The following is a 20,502-nucleotide window of genomic DNA, read 5'->3' on the forward strand; positions in this document are numbered from 1 at the left end:
ACCATATGTAGAGTGACATCTATATGCACAAAATTCAAATGTGTGCATGATTAGAATTGACACACTATGCGCATGTTCCATTTTCTACTAAGAAATTTCAGCAAAATAGCTGACACATCTGAAATAACCCTTGGCAATAAAGTATTACATGTGTTTGCTAATGGATTCAGACATACCAGTGTTGAAATTAGCTACATTTTGAGAAATTCTAGCCACTATCAGAAAACCATCAATATGACTACAAAAAAAAAAAAAACCCTAAAGGAAAATTGGATTTTTTTTATTGGAAGTTCAAGTTCTCTATTTCAGCATCATATATATATATAATGGAATCTAGTCATGGGAACCAGATGTTTTATCTGATAAATATATAAAGGCTATGAAAATATTCTATTTCTATTTCTGGCTTCTTCTAATACGTAATTCTTCGTAGTGGAGGGAGAGGACATGGGAAAATTCTAAATTTATTCTCACCCAAAACCATACACAGACATTACGCCCTTATTGTATGTTCAAATGCCATTAACCAGAAACTAAAAATAGTTTTTCTTTCTCAAAGAGAAAGTAATTGGTCTTTTGGTTTATTTCAGATACGATCTGAAACAATTGCCACTTACGCGCTTTGTGGATTTGCAAATTTTGGTTCGGTGGGCATGATACTTGGAGCACTATGTAAGAATCATGCATACTTCTTATATTATTATATTATATTATTATATTATATTATATTATACTATACTATATTAATTATATTATACTGTATTATATTATTATTATTATTATATTATATTATATTATTATAATTATATTATATTATATTATAATTATATTATATTATTATATTATTATATTATTATCCCCTTTATGGATTACTGCCTTGTCGTGGCGAAAGGGCTTGCGTAACTCAATGAAGCTATGAGCTATGCCGTGCAGGGCCACCCAAGACGGACAGGTCATAGCAGAGAGTTCTGACAAAATGTGATCCACTGGAGAAGGAAATGGCAAACCACTCCAGTATCTTTGCCATGAAAACCCCATGGACAGTACTAAAAGGAAAAAGATATGACACTGGAAGATGAGCCCCTCAGGTCGGAAGGTGTCCAATATGCTACTGGGGAAGAGCAGAGGGCTAGTACTAGTAGCGCCAGAAAGAATGAAGCGACTGGGCCAAAGCCGAAAGGACGCTCAGCTGTGGATATATCTGGTGGTGAAAGGAAAGTCCGATGCTGTAAAGATTTTTTCTCCATAGGAACCTGGAATGTAAGATCCATGAATCAAGGCAAGCTAGACGTAGTCAAAAAAGAGATGACAAGACTGAACATCGATATCTTAGGAATCAGCAAACTAAAATGGGCAGGAATAGGTGAATTTAACTCAGATGACCATCAGGTATATTACTGCGGGCAAGAATCCCTCAGAAGAAATGGAGTAGCCTTCATAGTCAATAAAAGAATAGGAAAAGCAATACTGGGATACAATCCCCAAAATGACAGAATGATTTCAGCTCGAATCCAAGGCAAACCATTCAATATCACAGTAGTCCAAATCTATGCCCCAACCACTGGTGCTGAAGAGGATGAAATTGACTGGTTCTATGAAGCCCTACAGCACCTTATAGAATTAATACCAAAAAATGATGTCCTTATCATCATGGGGGATTGGAATGCTAAGGTAGGAAGCCAAAAGATAACCGGAATAATAGGCAAGTTTGGCCTTGGTGTACAAAATGAAGCAGGGCACAGGCTGATAGAATTTTGTCAAGAGAATACGACGATCATAACAAACACTCTTTTTCAACAACCCAAGAGACGGCTCTACACATGGACATCACTAGACGGTCAACACAGAAATCAGATTGACTATGTGCTCTGCAGCCAAAGATGGAGAAGCTCTATACAGTCAGTAAAAACAAGACCAGGAGCTGACTGTGGCTCAGATCATGAGCTTCTCGTTGCAAAATTTAGGCTTAAATTGAAGAAAGTAGGGAAAAGCACTAGGCCACTCAGGTATGAACTAAATCATATTCCTGATGAATATACAGTAGAGGTGACAAATAGATTTAAGGAATTAGGTCTGATAGAGTGCCTGAGGAACTATGGACGGAGGTTCACAACATTGTACAAGAGGTAGCAAATAAAACCATCCCAAAGAAAAACAAATGCAAGAAAGCAAAATGGCTGTCTGAGGAAGCTTTGCAAATAGCTAAGGAAAGAAGGGAAGCGAAAGGCAAAGGAGAAACAGAAAGATACACCCAACTGAATGCAGAATTCCAGAGAATAGCTAGAAGAGATAAGAATACCTTCTTAAATGAACAGTCCAAAAAAATAGAAGAAAACAGCAGAATAGGGAGGACCAGAGATCTCTTCAAGAAAATTGGAGATATGAAGGGAACGTTTCATGCAAAGATAAAGGGCATGATAAAGGACCAAAATGGCAGGGATCTAAAAAAGGCAGAAGAGATTAAGAAGAGGTGGCAAAACTACGCAGAAGAACTATACAAGAATGAGCTTAACGTCCCAGATAACCACAATGAGATGGTCACTGACCTCGAGCCAGACATCCTAGAATGTGAAGTGAAATGGGCCTTAGGAAATCTGAGCAACAACAAAGCTAGTGGAGGTGACAGTATTCCAGCTGAGCTATTCAAAATCTTAAAAGACGATGCAGTAAAAGTGCTACATTCAATTTGCCAGCAAATTTGGAAAACTCAACAGTGGCCACAGGATTGGAAAAGGTCAGTTTACATTCCAATTCCAAAGAAAGGCAATGCCAAAGAATGTTCAAACTATCGCACCATTGCACTCATTTCACATGCTAGTAAAGTTATGCTTAAATCCTACAAGCTAGACTCCAGCAGTATGTGGATCGAGAACTACCAGAAGTACAGGCAGGATTTCGAAGAGGCAGAGGAACTAGAGATCAAATTGCCAACATACGCTGGATCATGGAGAAAGCTAGGGAGTTCCAGAAAAACATCTACTTCTGCTTCATTGACTATGCTAAAGCCTTTGATTGTGTGGATCACAACAAATTGTGGCAAGTTCTTAAAGAGATGGGAATACCAGACCATCTTATATGTCTCTTGAGAAACCTATATGCGGGTCAAGAAACAACAGTGAGAATTGGACACGGAACCACTGATTGGTTCAAAATTGGGAAAGGAGTCCGGCAAGGCTGTATGCTGTCGCCCTGCCTATTTAACTTATATGCAGAGCACATCATGTACGCCGCCCTGAGTCCCTTGGGATTGGGTGGCATATAAATTTTAGAAATAAATAAATAAAGGCAGGGCTAGATGAATCAAAAGTTAGAATTAAGATTGCCGGGAGAAATATCAACAATCTAAGATATGCAGATGATACCACTCTAATGGCAGAAAGTGAAGAGGAATTAAAGAGCCTCTTGATGCGGGTGAAGAAGGAGAGTGCAAAAGTTGGCTTGAAACTCAACATTAAGAAAACCAAAATCATGGTATCTGACCCTCTCAATTCCTGGCAAATAGATGGGGAAGAAATGGAGGTAGTGACAGATTTTATTTACCTGGGCTCCAAGATCACCTCAGATGGGGACTGCAGCCAAGAAATTAAAAGACGCTTGCTCCTGGGGAGGAAAGCTATGTCAACTCTAGACAGCATTCTAAAAAGCAGAGACATCACCCTGCCAACAAAAGTGCATATAGTCAAGGCCATGGTTTTCCTAGTTGCAATGTATGGCTGTGAAAGTTGGACCATAAGAAAGGCTGAGCACAAAAGAATTGAGGCCTTTGAACTGTGGTGCTGGAGAAGACTCCTGCGAGTCCCTTGGACTGTAAGGCATTCAAACCGGTCAGTCCTAGAAAAGATCAACCCCGACTGCTCTTTAGAAGGCCAGATCCTGAAGTTGAAACTCAAATACTTTGGCCACCTAATGAGAAGGAAGGACTCACTGAAAAAGGGCCTAATGCTGGGAAAGACTGAGGGCAATAGAAGAAGGGGACGACAGAGAATGAGGTGGCTGGATGGAGTCACTGAAACAGTAGGCATGAACTTAAATGGAATCCAGAAGATGGTAGAGGACAGGAAGACCTGGAGGAACGTTGTCCATGGGGTCGCGATGGGTCGGACATGTCTTCGCAGTTAACAGCAACAATATTATATTATATTATTAGAGCAGGTAGAGCTGGAGAGCAGAGTTAAGCATTTCATTAGCTTAGGGTCATTACCTTGTCAAAAGCCTCTTGAATTCTGTTGGCCTCTATGGTTTAAATTCTGCACGATTTTCCCAGGTGAACTTTTATTTGAAAAGATATTACAAATATCACTTCTTGTTACCTAACTGCATCTATCCTAGGTTGCAATAATCTTTACCAAAGCTGCTCCAGAGATTATAAAAGTGTTAGAAAAGTGCTGAATACTGCAGATGTCTCAACATTGCATATTGCTCACTTGTTCGTTTTCTTCTATTCACGTCTCCAGCATCCTTGGCTCCCACCAGGAAGAGAGATATCGCAGGGGGAGCCTTCAGGGCCATGATTGCTGGCACTGTGGCCTGCTTCATGACAGCTTGTGTTGCAGGTACCGTAACATTACATGCCACCATTTGACACATTATGTTTGACATGATCCAGAAACTTTATGCTGCATGGGGGAAATTGAACCCTCCCATTGAAATCAGTGGAGTTTTTAGAAAGACTTAAATGTGATATAATTGTGCTTCAGTGATAGCATCATTTGGTTTTGAGTAGAATGAAGAAACAAATCCTTGCTTAATGGTATGATAGCAATTATAATGGCTTAGATTTAAAAAAAAAGTTGAAGGAAGGGACTTTCCTTTCTATTATCTCTCCTTTTGAAGACCTTTCTACATAGACATCAGCCTCTCCCCTTATAGACCCTGCCCCAATTTTGTTCCTTATACAAGTGATCTGCTCCATCTTTCTATTGAACCATCAAGCATATCTTGCATTCCATCTTTCTGCCTTCAAAAAGCTGCTGAGTCGTTCTTCAAAAACTGGACAAAATGGTGACAAAGTGCTATAGAGCCCTAGTTGTAAGAGGCAGGGAGAAGTTTCTGGAAGACCAAACTACTTAAAAGTTCTCCCTGGTGGGAGAACCACTCTTCCGGAAGAAATGCTACAAACCTGTGATAACAAAAGAAATAGCACTTATTTACATACCCCTTTACCGTGCTTTACAGCCCTCTCTTAGTGGTTTACAGAGCAGCATATTGCCACCAACAATCTGGGCTCTCATTTTATTGACTTCGGAAAGAGGGAAGGCTGAGTCAACCCTGAGTGGGTGGGAACCGAACTCTGGCTGTCAGCAGAATTAACCTGCAATACCGCATTCTAACCACTGTGCCACTACGGCTCTTCTGATTGTTATTTGGCGCTGCTTCCCAAGTCCTACATGTGCCCCACACCATTATGGCACCTAGTGCAGATTAATGCATACCCTCTGTGTGAAAGGGCTCTGAGTAAGGAGCTTCTTCCAGGAATCATCTTCCTTAAATGCAAAAGAGTCTTGCAGAAAATGGAAGGCAAGACAACTAGCAAAAATTGGGTAAAGAAATTTATAAGATGATGCTCTTTCTCACAAAAGGTAATTCTATCCAATTTAGCATTTTTTCATCTCCTTCCACCCACAGCTCTCTCTTACTATGTCATACAGGAAGTTTTCCTAATACTTGGAAAATGTTTCTTCAGGAACCCCTTGAAATAAAAAAACAAACAAACACCCCCTCTGTTTCCACTTGTACTTAGTTAGATTCAAAATCCTGTCTGAAATAACGAGGATGGCTTGGAAGTATAAGTGTAAATGTATTTTTAATTCTTCATGCAAAAATAGGTATTTCTCATTCTCTAAGCTCAGCCTGTTTAAAAGGGCAGATCTTCACATGTAGATTTGAACAAAACACTTAAGGTACATTTGTTTAACAAAGCTCAGATTTTAGTATCCAAGGCCTATTCAGAGAACACTATGGTAGACTTTACTGCAAACTTTATCTGAAAAGAGCTTATGCAACATATGGGTGCTCTTGCCTAGAGCCCAATACAATTCTAAAGACTTCTCCTTCCAATCTGGCAGATACTTTGTTTAATGAGTTGAAGGAAAACTTTTGAATGAATGCACTTTTTAAAAGCTGAAAAGAATAGGTAAAATCTAAAACAGTTTTTCTGAACTGTGGATCTGATAGCTGAGGCCATAAGAATCCATTAAGATATTATCTAACATGCTATGGGTCTTGCCTTTGAGATATTTTTCAGTTCTGTAAAAGAAACATTACAGGCTTTTGGTGAGTCGGGTTTGCACACAAAGATTTTGTCTGAATGGGTCAAAAAATATAGGTGGTATGATAGATTGTGCATAGTCCTGAGATGGATTCTTAAAAGCACTACAGTATATGTGTACAACCCAGCTCTAGTGCAAACCAATCCATTCATTGTCAATTTAACTAAATTGAACAACCTTGTGAAAAACAGAGATAAAGTACAAGTCAGTGTCTCAGTGCATTTGTTGCCATAACCCAAAGGATACTATTGCTTAATACAAACATCTTTTCTGACCCTTTTTTAGGTATATTATCTGAAAATCCATGTACAACATTATTACAAAGCAACTTCAATGCAAATGACAATAGCACCGAAATAGTTGCCTGCTGCTTAAACCTCTTTAACAGGTAATTAGATTCCCGTGTCACAGAGATCATATGTGAAATCAGACTGCTTATTGCCAGTAAATATTCCAAGAATATTGAATGTGATATGAACTATAATATATAAAGATATGGCATAATATGGTAACATTTCAGAAGTTCCTGCAGATAGTTTAAAAAAAAATGTTTGGGTTATAAAAGGCTGAATTTTTAAAAATTTGTTTCCATACTTTCTCTGCTCTTTAAGACAGCACAGTAATTTATATTTGAACATCTTTGTCTTAGTTTGACTGCTCAGTTTTTGAAGACTTATGGTAAATCTTTAGTGATGCCTTCACAAACATTAAGAGCTCTTACTTAGTATCTATATTTGGAAATCTTATGGATATATGATCAAGAGCAGGAGCATTAGTGAGAAATTATGCAACATTTCTCTTCCATGTACTACAGTATACATCTGCAATGCAATTTATCTCTTTACTTTTTCCAGTTAATATCCTTATTTTAAGCAACCTTACTCTAATTAAGCAGGAGGTTAATGCACAAATAAAGACTCCTGCATGCACAGAATTTTTCCCACTGGCAAATGCTAATTTAGGGAGAATGGGAACCTCTCAAAGAAATCTGGCGAGTTTTGTTACATTTGCTAAATTTTGTTATTCTGTTCTAGCTAGTCTGAAATAATCATACTGATTCATTGCCAATGAAACAAGCTGTTGGTTATTCCAAGAACATTTTGAAAATATTATTTATAATGGAACTTTTTATCCATTGCATTTTCTGTTTTACATTGATGAAATGTTATGTATGATAAATAACTTTATTCATATTATTATTATTATTAAAAACCATTCTCTTTTTTATCAAACAGTGGCAACAGTTCTGCAGAGGTCTTCCCAAAGTCTAACAGCGGTTTAAGAGCCTTGCACCAATGTTGTCAACTTTTGGGCCCATCCAAGGTTAATTGCAGCTCGGTCACTCCATTATCTTAAGCTGTTGAATAGGATTCAAATTGATGGTGGATGAACAGAAAAGACAAGATGGAAATGGGATGATCTTGTTGCTAATATAGACAGGGGAAAAACTTGTTCTAACTTAAACTGCAGTGGTAGCTATCTGCGTCCTCTATTTTCATAATGTTGCTGATGAAGGACATGTTGATATATTTGTAAGTGGGAAAAAACTTGCATACACATATATCACAATCACATTTAAGATTTAGAATGACATTTGAATCTTCCATCTTGGATTTATGGAAATAACTTGAGAACACATTGTAGGTTAGAAGGTCTGGTTTGCACACATTCCCAGTAGGGTCTGTTTGGATCACGTTGATGGAATAAGTGACTTATTCCATCAACGTATCCTGTGGTGGGATAAGCTAGAGACACATTGCATCCTGTGGTGGGATAAGCTAGAGACACATTCAGTCACATTAATTCAATTTAAACCAATCAGAGAAATATTCAAAAATTATTTAAAATGACTCTAAATTTGCTTAATTTGCACCTTTCAATTTCTGTTTAGATGCTTATCAAACTCTGTTTTGTTCTATTGAGATAAGATTATTATTTTAATATGATCCTAAGCATGCTCAGAGCTAAGCTGTTTCTTTTTCTCCTGTGGAGTTTATTTACAAATCCAAGTCAGAAAACAGGCAACTCACAAACTAACAGAACTCTGCTTTGGTGTTACGGGAAATAATAACAGAATTTTGAAATTCTGACAGTTTCTCTCTAGGCCTTTTTGTGCCAAACAAAATCAAAGCAGGGTTCTCTTGACTTTCTTTCCTACCCCTTCTTCTTCCCCAGAACTGAGTTGTTATTTACTTCATCAATTACATACTATATATCAGTTGATATAAGAGAAAGGTATATAATTTTTAGAACCTGGGGAATATTTTCATTCAGATATTAATCAAGGAAAACCAGTTCCACTTGAAAATCAGCTTTCCACCAGCCCTCAAAAAATATGTAGAGCAGGTTCTGTTTTTACAATGCAGGGTCATGGGTATACATTAATGAAAAGTAGCTATACATAGGCACTTTTGTTGCTAGAATATTAACAAAACATCAATTTAAGTACTACTATATGATCTGTAAAAAAACCCCACAGTTTTCACTATTACAATTTGTTCTACCAGACCAGTGATGGCGAACCTTTGAGAGACCGAGTGCCCCAAAACTCCACCCCCTGCCCCGCCCCCACTTCACCCCCTGCCCCACCCCCACTCTGCCCCCCCATCTCCCTCCCCACCTGCCCGCAGGGCCACTGACCACATCCAGGGCCCGCTGTAGATCGCCCAGGCAGCCCAGTAGCGCTATGGTGGTCACACCCAGTGCCCGCGCCCTACAGCATCAACTGTGCATGATGGGGTGTGAGGGCAGAGTCTTGTCTACACTGCCTGGCTGCCATGTCCTTGGCTGCACTGCTCTGCGTGAGCCATGCTCAGGGGTGACTCTCCTTCAGGGGGGCTGCTGGAGAGGAGGGGGTCATGGGGGGAGGCGAGGCTGGGGCAATGGCACGTGTGCCCACAGAGAGGGCTCCAAGTGCCGCCTCTGGCACCCATGCCATAGGTTCACCACTACTGTACCAGACTCTTAATGAATTGCGGGAGTAATATTTAAATTATTAAATAAATATGTTCTGTTTCAATTATTTTTATATATTTATCAATTTGTATTGCTGCCTATCTTACAAAAAGGCAAGGATAGATGCACAACCCCCCATCATGCCAGCGAGTGATCATCCAAAAGTACAACCAATGCCATCATCATCCCATAACCGGATCTGAATCCTGACTGAAAAGGTGGTTTTCAGTCCATTTCATTCATGGTCCATTAAAACTACAATCTAGCCATCTTCTCAATCACCGTCCCCCAAAAAGGGAGGTTAGATAGTGAATGAAAGTTGTCCAGCATGAAAGGATGTAATGAGGGCTTCTGGAAGAGAGGTTAAACCAAGGCCTATTTAAGACGTAAAGGGACAATCCCCTCATTCAAAGAAGTACTTTAAATCAGTGGTTCTCAACCTTTTTAATGCCGTGACCCCCAACCGGTCCTAAGTCGAGGACTACTTAACCGGTCGTAAGTTGAGGACTACTCATCTGGTGCAGCACCGTTTGCAGAATGGGACTTTTGGCGGGCTCAGCAGGGCAGAGACAGCCTGGACAATTCCTATTGGCTTTTGAAAGCCAATAGAATTAGACTCTATTCAAGAGAGTCTATTCTATGGCTTTCAAAAGCCAATAGAATAAAAGGGAGTAGCACAGCTAAGGAAAAGGGGAAAAAAATGGTGGACTGCGTTGTTTGGCGACCCCCGTGAAATGGTCGTTCGACCCCAAATGGGGTCCCGACCCACAGGTTGAGAACCACTGCTTTAAATTGTGAAGACTTTAACTCCCAGAATTTTAGAGCCAGCATGCATGCTGGCTGGGGAATTCTGGGAACTGAGGTCCACATAATTTAAAAGTTGCTGAATTTGGAAAACATTGCTCTGGAGATTTTGATAGATCGTAGTATCTATCCTGCTATTTCATGAATAAATAAAGAGAAATTGCCATGCATCAATAGATAATACTTTGATCCTTTATTTTCCTTTTTTAATGAAGAGGAACAAAGAGAAAAAAAGAATTATTAATAGAAAAGAGAAAAAATAAATAAAAGTTGGGGTTTTTAAATTATTATGTGTTGTAGTAAAGCTTTGTTAAATTTCTATGTTTTAAAAAATGATAAATGATTTATCTCAATAATATTTAAGTCTTTTTTTTTACTTTCAAAATATTTTCCAAGGGCATTTTGTACATTATTTCTGCAACAAGGAAAACATGTTAATAAAATATATCATTCTAAAATTTGTATGTATTTTAATGATAACATTTAATTTTTAATAAAATAATAAACTCTTTTCTACATGCATAGTTCTTTCTGGTCATATAAAACTGCTGATCTCATTATTCAAAAAACATCTAATAGAAGTATTGTGTGCTTTTAAAATGCAAGTTTAAATTCATGTAGTTCAGTTATGCCACAAAAAACGCTGTATGTGAGTTTGTGTGTGTGTGTCTGTACAAAAGAGAGAGGAGAAAAAGGAAGGTCTTATGAGATCAGAACATATATGTTTTCTACCCTGATAATCACAAGAATGGCAGCAATAGAATTTGCTATTCTGCAGCTGGTGATGTGTTGTTTTTGGTTCTGGAGATATATAACAATTGTTGATATTCTTGTCATTTTGATACTTGTCTGATCTTAGTGTAGTACTCTCCAGGTGTGATGGACTTCAATTCTAGTAATTTTAAAATCTATGCTGTATTGTGGAAGTAGAAGTTCAGTATATCTAGAAAACATGTAGAAGGAAAGTGGTCTAATCTTGGTAAATATGAGTTTAGCACATGTCAGCCTTTCAAGGTAGGCCAGGTCAAGGAAGAGGCTTCACAAGAACTGCTATAATAAAAGAATCAAGAAAGCCTGACAAATTTTCTTTCTCTCTCTCCCCCACCCTCACTTTTACACTAAAGAGAATCAAGATGGTGTGGTCTTGAGTTCTTCCTTACCCTATACTCTCCTTCGGAGCTTTTTTGTGGCTGGGTTTTGTTGTTGTGTTGTTGCAGTTAAATGTAATGACCAGGATTATACATGACTGTAGAAATGGAGACACTTTAGATTTCCTTAAAGTTATTACAAATTCATTTGTTTAATTTTCCCGAAGTTTCCTAACATGGATTTGCCAATATCCAACCTAATAAAAGAGTGAACAGTAAACTGAATTCATAGAAATTGTATTTTCATTACAAGGAAAGGGAAATTTACTGAATAACAAATCTTTTATCAGCCAGATTTTTGAAATAATGTTATTCTATCCAGAGCTGCTATATAACAACAACAACAACAACAATAATAATAATGTTAGAAGGGACCTTGGAGGTCATTTAGTCCAACCCTCTGCTCAGGCAGGAAACTCTATACCAGGGGTAGGCAACCTTGGTTCTTTTATGACTCGTGGACTTCAACTTCCAGAATTCCTGAGCCAGCCATGCTGGCTCAGGAATTCTGGGAGTTGAAGTCCACGAGTCATAAAAGAGCCAAGGTTGCCTACCCCTGCCCTATATCATTTCAGACAAATGGCTATCCAGTCTCTTCTTAAAAACTTCCAGTGTTGGAGCATTCACACCTTCTGGAGGCAGGTCATTCCACTGATTAATTGTTCTAACTGTCAGGAAATTTCTCCTTAGTTCTAGGTTGCTTCTCTGTTTGATTAGTTTCTATCTGTTGCTTCTTGCCTGCCTTCAGGTGCTTTGGAGAATAGCTTGACTCCCTCTTCTTTGTGGCAACCCCTGAGATATTGGAACATTGCTATCATGTCACCCCTAGTCCTTCTCTTCATTAGACTAGACCAGGGGTAGGCAACCTTGGCTCTTTTATGACTCGTGGACTTCAATTCCCAGAATTCCTACCCCTGGACTAGACATACCCAATTCCAGCAACCGTTCCTTATATGTTTTAGCCTCCAGTCCCCTAATCATCTTTGTTGCTCTTCTCTGTACTCCTTCTAGAGTCTCAACATCTTTTTTACATCGTGGTGACCAAAACTGGATGCAGTATTCCAAGTGTGGCCTTACCAAGGCATTGTAAAGTGGTATTAATACTTCACATGATCTTGATTCTAACCCTCTGTTAATGCAGCCTAGCACTGTGTTGGCTTTTTTGGCTGCTGCAGCACACTGCTGGCTCATATTTAAGTGATTGTCCACTAGAACTCCAAGATCCCTCTCATAGTTACTATTATTGAGCAAGGTACCACCTATACTATACCTGTGCATTTGGTTTTTCTTGCCTAAATGTAGAACATTACTTTTTTCACCATTGAATTTCATTTTGTTAGCTAGCGCCCAATGTTTGTCAAGTTTGTCAAGATCCTCCTATACCTTAAGCCTATCTTCTGGAGTGTTGGCTATTCATGCCAGCTTGGTGTCATCAGCAAATTGGATGAGTTCCCCCTCTATCCTCTCGTCCAAATCGTTGATGAAGATGTTGAAGAGCACTGGACCCAGAACAGTGCCCTGGGACACCCCACTACACACTTCCCTCCATGTAGATGCAGTTCCATTGAGGACCACACACTGAATACAGCTAGTCAGCCAGCTACAAATCCATCTGGTGGTGATGCTGTCTAACCCACCTATGTATATGATAGCATAGATGAAAATCTACCTTAGTAACGTATACTAATAACATAGTTTATTTGAGGAATGAAGTATTTTTAATTAAAATAAATGCTCAACTTTCAAAGTACAGCTACATGACGCCTTTTAATTTCTCACTGTTTTTGGAAAGATCTGAGCAATATTGTTAGAAACCTGAACCTTAATAGCATTTTCTATTACATGTTACACTTCCTCACAACAAAATAATTCAATATATCAACAAAAACAGTTCCATCATTCTATGCATTTGCTCTCAGTAAATACAAAACCAAAAACCACTTATTTTACGGCAACTGACTACAGATAAAATACATATGACATGAATGATCTCTGTTCTACCAATTTTCCCTCTTTAGGAAAAAAAACCAATAGGAGGCTGCTAATTTAATAAAGAAAATAGAGGTATAAGTTTTAATTATAAAGCTAATGAGTTGAATGAGGAAAATAATATTACTTCGATTGGAACAATAGTCCATGAACCAGAGATTCCTCTGTTTACCAAATCTTCACTGGCAGGTATTCAAAAAGGCTTTGGATGATCCAAAGTGATCCCATACGGGTTTTCTGGGACAAGAAGCAATTTCTCTCTACTGCAAGGAAATCCAGAATGAAGCTTCCTCCTTCTGCATATAACTTCCAACTAAATCACAACAGATGTCTCTCTCTTTTGCCCATCTGTTGTTCAAATTTCTCTTGGTTCAAATTTTAATTTGAAGATACTTTTTACAATAAGTATTTTGCCAAGATATAGAGCCGTAAACAGGAATCTTTAAATAAATAAGAATTTCTATAGGAAAAACTGGTCTATCAGCTTTTCTTTTCTTTTTAAAGGAGTTATCTCAATGAAAAGCTTTCTTGTTTTGTTAAAGAACTGAAATGTTGACACAAGTATAATTTGTATTTTTGCACAATGGAATGTAAAGTAATTTCATTAACTAGCTTAGGGACAAGAGAGGTACAAGTCAAAAGTTATTTATTTATCTGTTTGTTTGTTTGTTTGTTTGTTTGTTTGTTTGTTTGTTTGTTTGTTTAATTTATATAGCTGCCCATTTTGTCAAAAGCGATTCTGGGCAACACACAACAATAGATTAAAAAATATATAAAAACAGTAAAGAAAATGTAAAAGAAATTTTAATAATAAATATCTTTCAAGACTCAAAGTACAATCAAAATGAAGGAATTTTTTTTTTTAAAGTGTCCCCCGTCAACAGTGGAGTCAACTAGCCAAATCTCTAGTTCCACAGGATCCTGGTCACATAACCAGATCTTGAGGGTTTGGGGGAATGTCCAAAAGGCATGGGGCAAATCTGTTTTCCGTGGGAAGGATGTTCCAAAAGGCAGGTGCCATAACAGAGAAGACACCATCTCTGAAACCCACTAAATCGAGGTCCCTGCCCAATGGTACTCACAGCAGGCTTTCCCTGCAAGATTTGATGGGATAGGCTGATGTAAATGGGGTAAACAGTCCCTCCAAAAGCCGTGTCCCCATGCCATGCAGGGCTTTAAAAGTTAAAAACCACTATCTTGGATTGGACCCAGAAGCAATCTGCAACCAGTGCAGATTGTGGAGCAGAGTTGTAACATGTGCTGTTCATGAAGAATGCATTGCAGTAGTCAAACCTGAAGGTGGCCAAGGGACGAATGAGTGTAAACAGGACCTGCTCATCCAGGAACTAATGCACCTAATACACAACACAAACTTGTGCTAAAGCTCTCCAGCCATGACTGCCACCTGCTCATCAAGCAGGAGTTACGGGTCTAGGAGGGCCTCCAGGTTGCACAGGCAAATAATTAAGCAATGACAGTGCATAAATTCCTTGATTAAATGTAGAATATAAAAGTAGTTGTGGTATATCAATTACTTGCAGCCTAGATACAACAATCTGAGTAGGGTTTTTTTTTTGATACTAACAAATCTACAGTGAAAGAAAAAAAATGGATCTAAAAGATCATTTGTGAAGTCCATATTTTAAGTGAGGAAAACACTGTATTATATTAGTTGTTTTAAAAAGTTGCTGCTAATCATGGGAGACCACATGATTTTGGCTAGCAACTGGCTGTTTTACAACCCTAATCCTTGAAAAATTACTCATTTATCCTTGTCAAATGCCTGTGCCCAAATAATCCATAACTACTTTTCTTAATGTTCCATTTTAAGATGGAAACTGGTTTTTTGACAAATATAAAGTTGTCAATATGATAGTCGGGTTAATAATAATATCAGAAAAAATCCAGCCTGAAATTTTTAATAGAGACCGAATTTGGAACTGTGTATCTGTTCCCTTCCCTCCCCTCTCACCCTCAGTCTGCTGCATTGTCTTGTCCTTTTCGAGAGAGATAAAAGAAATCTTACAGCATCCTTGTTGTCGCTAAATATCAGGCTGATGAAGCACAATGATGAGTTTTAAGAAATTCAGTTTCTGTTTCGGTAACATAAAGCATACCACTGTTTCTTCTTTTCTCATTCTTGAAAAGGAAACACTAGATGGCAGGGTTTCATCAGGGAAGTTCTTCCAAAAATCACACTCTTGGTCCCAGAGCTTGGGCTATAAAATTTAATTCATGTATTGTTGAATTCAGGATGCAACCTATACATTTTAAAAGAAACTTTCTATCCAAGACTAATCAACACATATACATTTATTAGCACCCCTAGCTTTGATATAGTGTATATGCTGCAGTGTTTGAGGGTGATACTGGAACTTGGACAAATTAACCATATCATTCAGAAGCCTTTTTTCTTGTCTCTTTGTGAGGAAAAAAAGCGGGAAAGTTGAAAATACAAAACAATACATATTTTCACTAGAAATATCTGCATGTGTGGATACAATTTTCAATATTAAAAAATAAAAATTAAATTGTAATGATTATAATTGTTCCTGAGGAATATTTTATTTATTTGTCCATTAATTATTGGATTAATACGGTGCTCCCAGTTGCAAACAACTGAGCAGCAAGTATTAGTTTACAGGAAATGAAAAACCAATAATTTACCAGATTATTTCCTATTCCCTTTTTCTATAGTAAAAGTAAAACTAATACAGTCTGAAAAAATAAAAGGAAAAATGGGTGCAGAAAAGAAAAAAAACAGAAAAAACACAAAAAAGAGAGCATGAAAAAAAAGAAAAAGAAAGAAAAAGGAAAGAAATATAAAGAAATGGCTTCTCACTTTTATCGTAAGTATAATTTTAGAAATTTATCACCTTCTCTTAAAATGCAACAAATGATCTCTTCTTCTGATATCCCACTCTTATCTATAAACAAATCCATTAAAGCATCATTATTTCAGTCTTGATGTCAGCAAAAGTCACTTAAAGATTATCAGAGATAGCAACGTATCAGTGTTAACACTGAACAAATAAACCAACTTTATATTCCTTTATTTTATTATAACACTCTTGAACTTTACTCCCTTCCTAGAAATTTATTTCTTTTCGGGTTTTTTCTTTGTCCCTTTTCACAAAATTCTTCAAAACTTAACAAACCACTTTTGTAAATCCAGTATAGGAAAATTATTCAGTCCACTTTCTTGGTCTGCTATCTGAATATCCCTTTTAATGATTAAGATCTCAGACAGTTTCTTTCCTATGTGCAGTATAATATCTTTTTCTGTGTCATTCTTGTAACTGGGCATTTTTAAATCCATCTTGATTTTGTCAGCTAAAATTTGTTCCTCTAATATCTTTTAAACACAATCTACCTATAGAGGCAGACACTCTTAAATTAACTTATTAATACCATTTATTAATACCACTTTACAATGCCATGGAATTAAAGAGTAGGCGAATGAACTAGCAGTCTGCAGGATCCTGTCCACCTCTTTAGACCCAGCAGGTTGAAAACATTCTCAGATATCTGGGACAAGTCTTCACCCCAGGTACTGCCCCCCCCCCGAGCTATAACAAGACCAAGGTCAACTGTGAGCAAATGCAAGTGATTAACTTATGATTCTCATGACTTTATTCCTATTCATTTATAAAATGAACAAAACATTTTATAAGAAATAAATAACTACTAATAAACTTGAATAAATTGTGTTTATATAAATATCCCTCATTCTAAATTAGAATAACATTCTATTTATTCCCATTCCCATTTGTGCTTTGTCCTCTGTCAGTAATTAAATGCCACATCCATTTGCAATATCTCAAGGAACCTATCCTGGTTTCATACATATAGAAACTACAAAAAATATACTTTCTAAAGATTAAAGATATTATATTTCCCCAGCTTTGCCACATACAGGGACTCAGTAAAGCTCATCAAATTAGTTTGTTTGGACCATTCAAAAATAAAAAGCAAATAATAGGTTTGACAGAGCAAGAACTTGATTTAATTAAATAATTAAATTGACAACACAGAGTACTTTGTTTATTATTCTAAACATTTTAATTGTGCTCTTCAATTGATAAATCCCACAGGAAGCTTTCACAAGAACATACCGGGCAGCTGCAACAGGCAATTCAAAGAATTAGTAATAATACACATTTATTTATTCATCTTCTACTCACAGGACAGTTAGATTTGATTATCTCGAAGAGTAGAAACTGTAGCCTGCCAGATACATTAAAAGCTAAGAATGTGTTTTTACTTTTTTTTTCTGAAGTCACATTTGCTTGATCGACATATTTTTAAATAGTTCCAAATTTAAAGAGCCTATAGCTTTTTTCTGAAACACTTTGAGACAATAAAATTAGACTAATTCAAGATCAGAAAATAATGTTGCAAATTGTTATGACAAAGTGAAAGTAAATATAGATTTTTAAGAATAATTACCTGAGAAACACGTTAAAATATGGAATAAATATAATTCCAGACTTTGTCCAAATATATCTTTATTGACAAGAAGCTTTTTATAGAAGCAAAATAATAGATACAAAATGATGGTTAAGATATGATGATGATAAGGAAAAAAGGAAGATGAAGAGAAAAATTAGTGACAGAAGGGCTTTCTTTTCAATGGTTTTCATTTAATGAGATGAAAGAAAAGCTTAATATGGACAAAAGGGCAATTGGAATCAAGAAGAAGGAAACAAAATTTGAAATAGAGTTATGAACAAATGATGTTCATACAATATGTAAAGTGTACAAATTGTTTCTTTAAGTTTTGGAACAGAGGATGAACAGACTAAAGACTGTATGGTAAAAGGAGCTTCAGACTTTCATTAAAATATAAATATGGCTACTTGGGAGAAAATCTGGGAAATTAAACATTTTTAAGACAAAACTTTTGTAAAATGATACACCCATGGTATACAACACTAGCTAATTTGTCAAAAATATATAAAGGACTATATCAAACAAGTATTAGAAGTATAAAAATAAAGAGGGGAGGTTACCATGCGTGGTGGATTTGTAAAAAAAAGCAAAAGACTTTTGGGTGCAAATTTATACAATGATGCAAAAGATATTGCAGATTAATATTACCATGAAACCAGAATTGTTTGTATTTGGCTTCATGAATGTTGAACTCAAAAATAAATATGAGACACCATTATTGTATATTGTAACTGTGGCAAGATTATTGTAAGAATAAAGATAGAAGAATAATAAAATAACAAAACCCAGAGTACAGGGTTGGATTATAAAATTGATACAGCTTGCAGAAATGGCAAAGTTAACCAGTTTGGTCAGAGAAAAACAGTTATGACATTGGAAGCCTTATACGGACTCTTTGCTGAAACGAGAAAAGACAAAACTGATTATTTATGGATTAGGGATTAGAACAGGTTAAAGAAGAAGGAGAAAAAGTAAGATGGCGATTGCTTAATAAAAAGAAGAATTAAAGTCAAACCAGTGTTTTCTTTGTTTTTTTTACTTATTTTCTCTTTTTTCTTTTTTTTCTTTTCATTGTTATTTCTTTTTAGTCTTTTTCGTTTCATTGTACTATAAAATTCTAACAATTTTTTTTTAAAAAAAGAAAGAAAATAATACCTTGGAACTCTTTACTAGGTGGGTTAACATAAAAAGGAAGACAAGGGGGAAAGTGCTACTGTTCAAGCACTTAGTTAAGGCCTAAAATGGAATAGGAGAGGGGAGGACATGAATGTTCGAAATCCTGAGGTAGTTTCTGGTTGCAGCCAGAACTGAACTATTAGATTTGCAGGCAGTAATTGGGGCTTCACATCTTTAACAAATATCAATCCAGCTGTAACTTAAAACTACCTGCATCGTTGGATGAAACATGCAGCATCCAAGGGAGGTAAAAATATATATATAAAAGTAAAGTTGACTTGAAGCCTGAAAACAAAACAGCCTCAGATCTTGCACTGCATGTCAAACTTTTTTTTTAAAAAAATGGTTTCTGCCCTAGATGATAGAAAAAAATATTGTGCTTGTATTCCTGCATATTTTGGAACAAAATCAAGTCAAAATCAAAAGTCAATTTTAAAAAGTTTCTACCTCAGCAGGAGCAGCTCAAACCCAGATGGGCTAGGTTTCATGGATTCCAAAAGAGGAAAATAAACATCAACCTAAAAAGGGAAAAACACAATAAAATTGAATATATTTTGCATTGAAGAATTGCTTCTTTTAGAACCGTTTGGAGAAAGCCCATATGAGAATTATTTTATAAATTAATGTCCCTTTATTTTTTTGGCTTGACTGAGGCTTAAATTACATTAATATTATAAATTTGACTTTTATCTACATCCTAGAAAATTAAACATGAGGTAATATGATTATTAAATGTCTGAATAATATATACTATTCCTAGGGATTGAAAGCAACCAATCCATTCCAGTTGCTTAGACTGATCCTTGTTTGTGTAATGTAAAATGCACACTGTTTAATATTTAAAGTGAACTTTTGTTACACTGACAACATATACGTTACAAAAAATAAGATTCTTGGGCTTTGCATATGAATACTATTTTAGCTCTAAACTAATACAGCGTGTTTTATTTATTTATTTATCTATCCAATATGTTTCTGCCAATCTCACTGCTGGCTGACTAAAAACATATAAAAGCACAGGACAAATAAGCATTCAAACAACAACATTCAAACAACAATATTATCTGTCACAGTCCACCTTTAATTTGGGAGAGCAAAAAAGCATCAGTGAAATTGGTCTTTCTGCCACCAAATCTCAACAATACAATTTTAGGATGTGGAGAGCTGCAGGCAACACACAAGTTCCCAACTGCAGCTTTAGGCAAAGAAAAACTGCCTGTAAGGGGTGAAGTTGGTAATGTATGAACCCCCAATTTCTAAGCTAGGCCGAACAACTATGTAAACACTGAGGTTGCTCCCAGGTTCAAGGACGGAAAATGAACAGACAAATTTCTATTGATTTTTAAAAAATGGAAGAAAATGGCTAGAACTTAAATCCTGTAAGAAGTCTGATTTCTGTGCATGTATGGATTCTTCCTGTCTGTATTATGACTCTTATCTAGTTATGTTGCACCTTCTGCAGTTATCAAGTTTCTTTTGTAAACATGAATAGCCATCTGATTCACACATTGTGTTAATCCATAGTTTTCTTTAACCATGTTTTTTTTAATAAGCCACAAAGATCAGGTTCCCCCATTATGCCGTATCAAAAACCATATAGACCATTCGATTGGTTGGCACAAAGTACAAATCCAGCTGCAAATGTGATTTGGGGTTTTGCTTATACAGGTAGCCATTGATTTACAACCATTCATTTAGTAACTGTTTGG

At 36.6% G+C, this 20,502-nt stretch overlaps 1 protein-coding gene across 2 annotated transcripts in view; it reads left to right on the forward strand.

Annotated features, from left to right (window-relative positions):
- Window positions 1–8,826, forward strand: part of SLC28A3 (solute carrier family 28 member 3) — a 53,454-nt gene extending 44,628 nt beyond the window's left edge. For both annotated transcript variants that reach the window (XM_039323521.1, XM_039323522.1), the window contains 4 exons: window positions 591–672; window positions 4,455–4,553; window positions 6,555–6,657; window positions 7,505–8,826. In XM_039323521.1, the coding sequence (XP_039179455.1) occupies window positions 591–672; window positions 4,455–4,553; window positions 6,555–6,657; window positions 7,505–7,625 (405 nt within the window). In that variant the 3' untranslated portion in view covers window positions 7,626–8,826. The remainder of the gene's footprint in view (window positions 1–590; window positions 673–4,454; window positions 4,554–6,554; window positions 6,658–7,504) is intronic.
- The last annotated feature ends 11,676 nt before the right edge of the window (window positions 8,827–20,502 follow it).

The sequence above is a fragment of the Crotalus tigris genome, unplaced genomic scaffold, assembly GCF_016545835.1.
Source record: "Crotalus tigris isolate CLP2741 ecotype Arizona unplaced genomic scaffold, ASM1654583v1 scf7180000024276.985868, whole genome shotgun sequence".
Classification (NCBI taxonomy): Eukaryota; Metazoa; Chordata; class Lepidosauria; order Squamata; family Viperidae; genus Crotalus; species Crotalus tigris.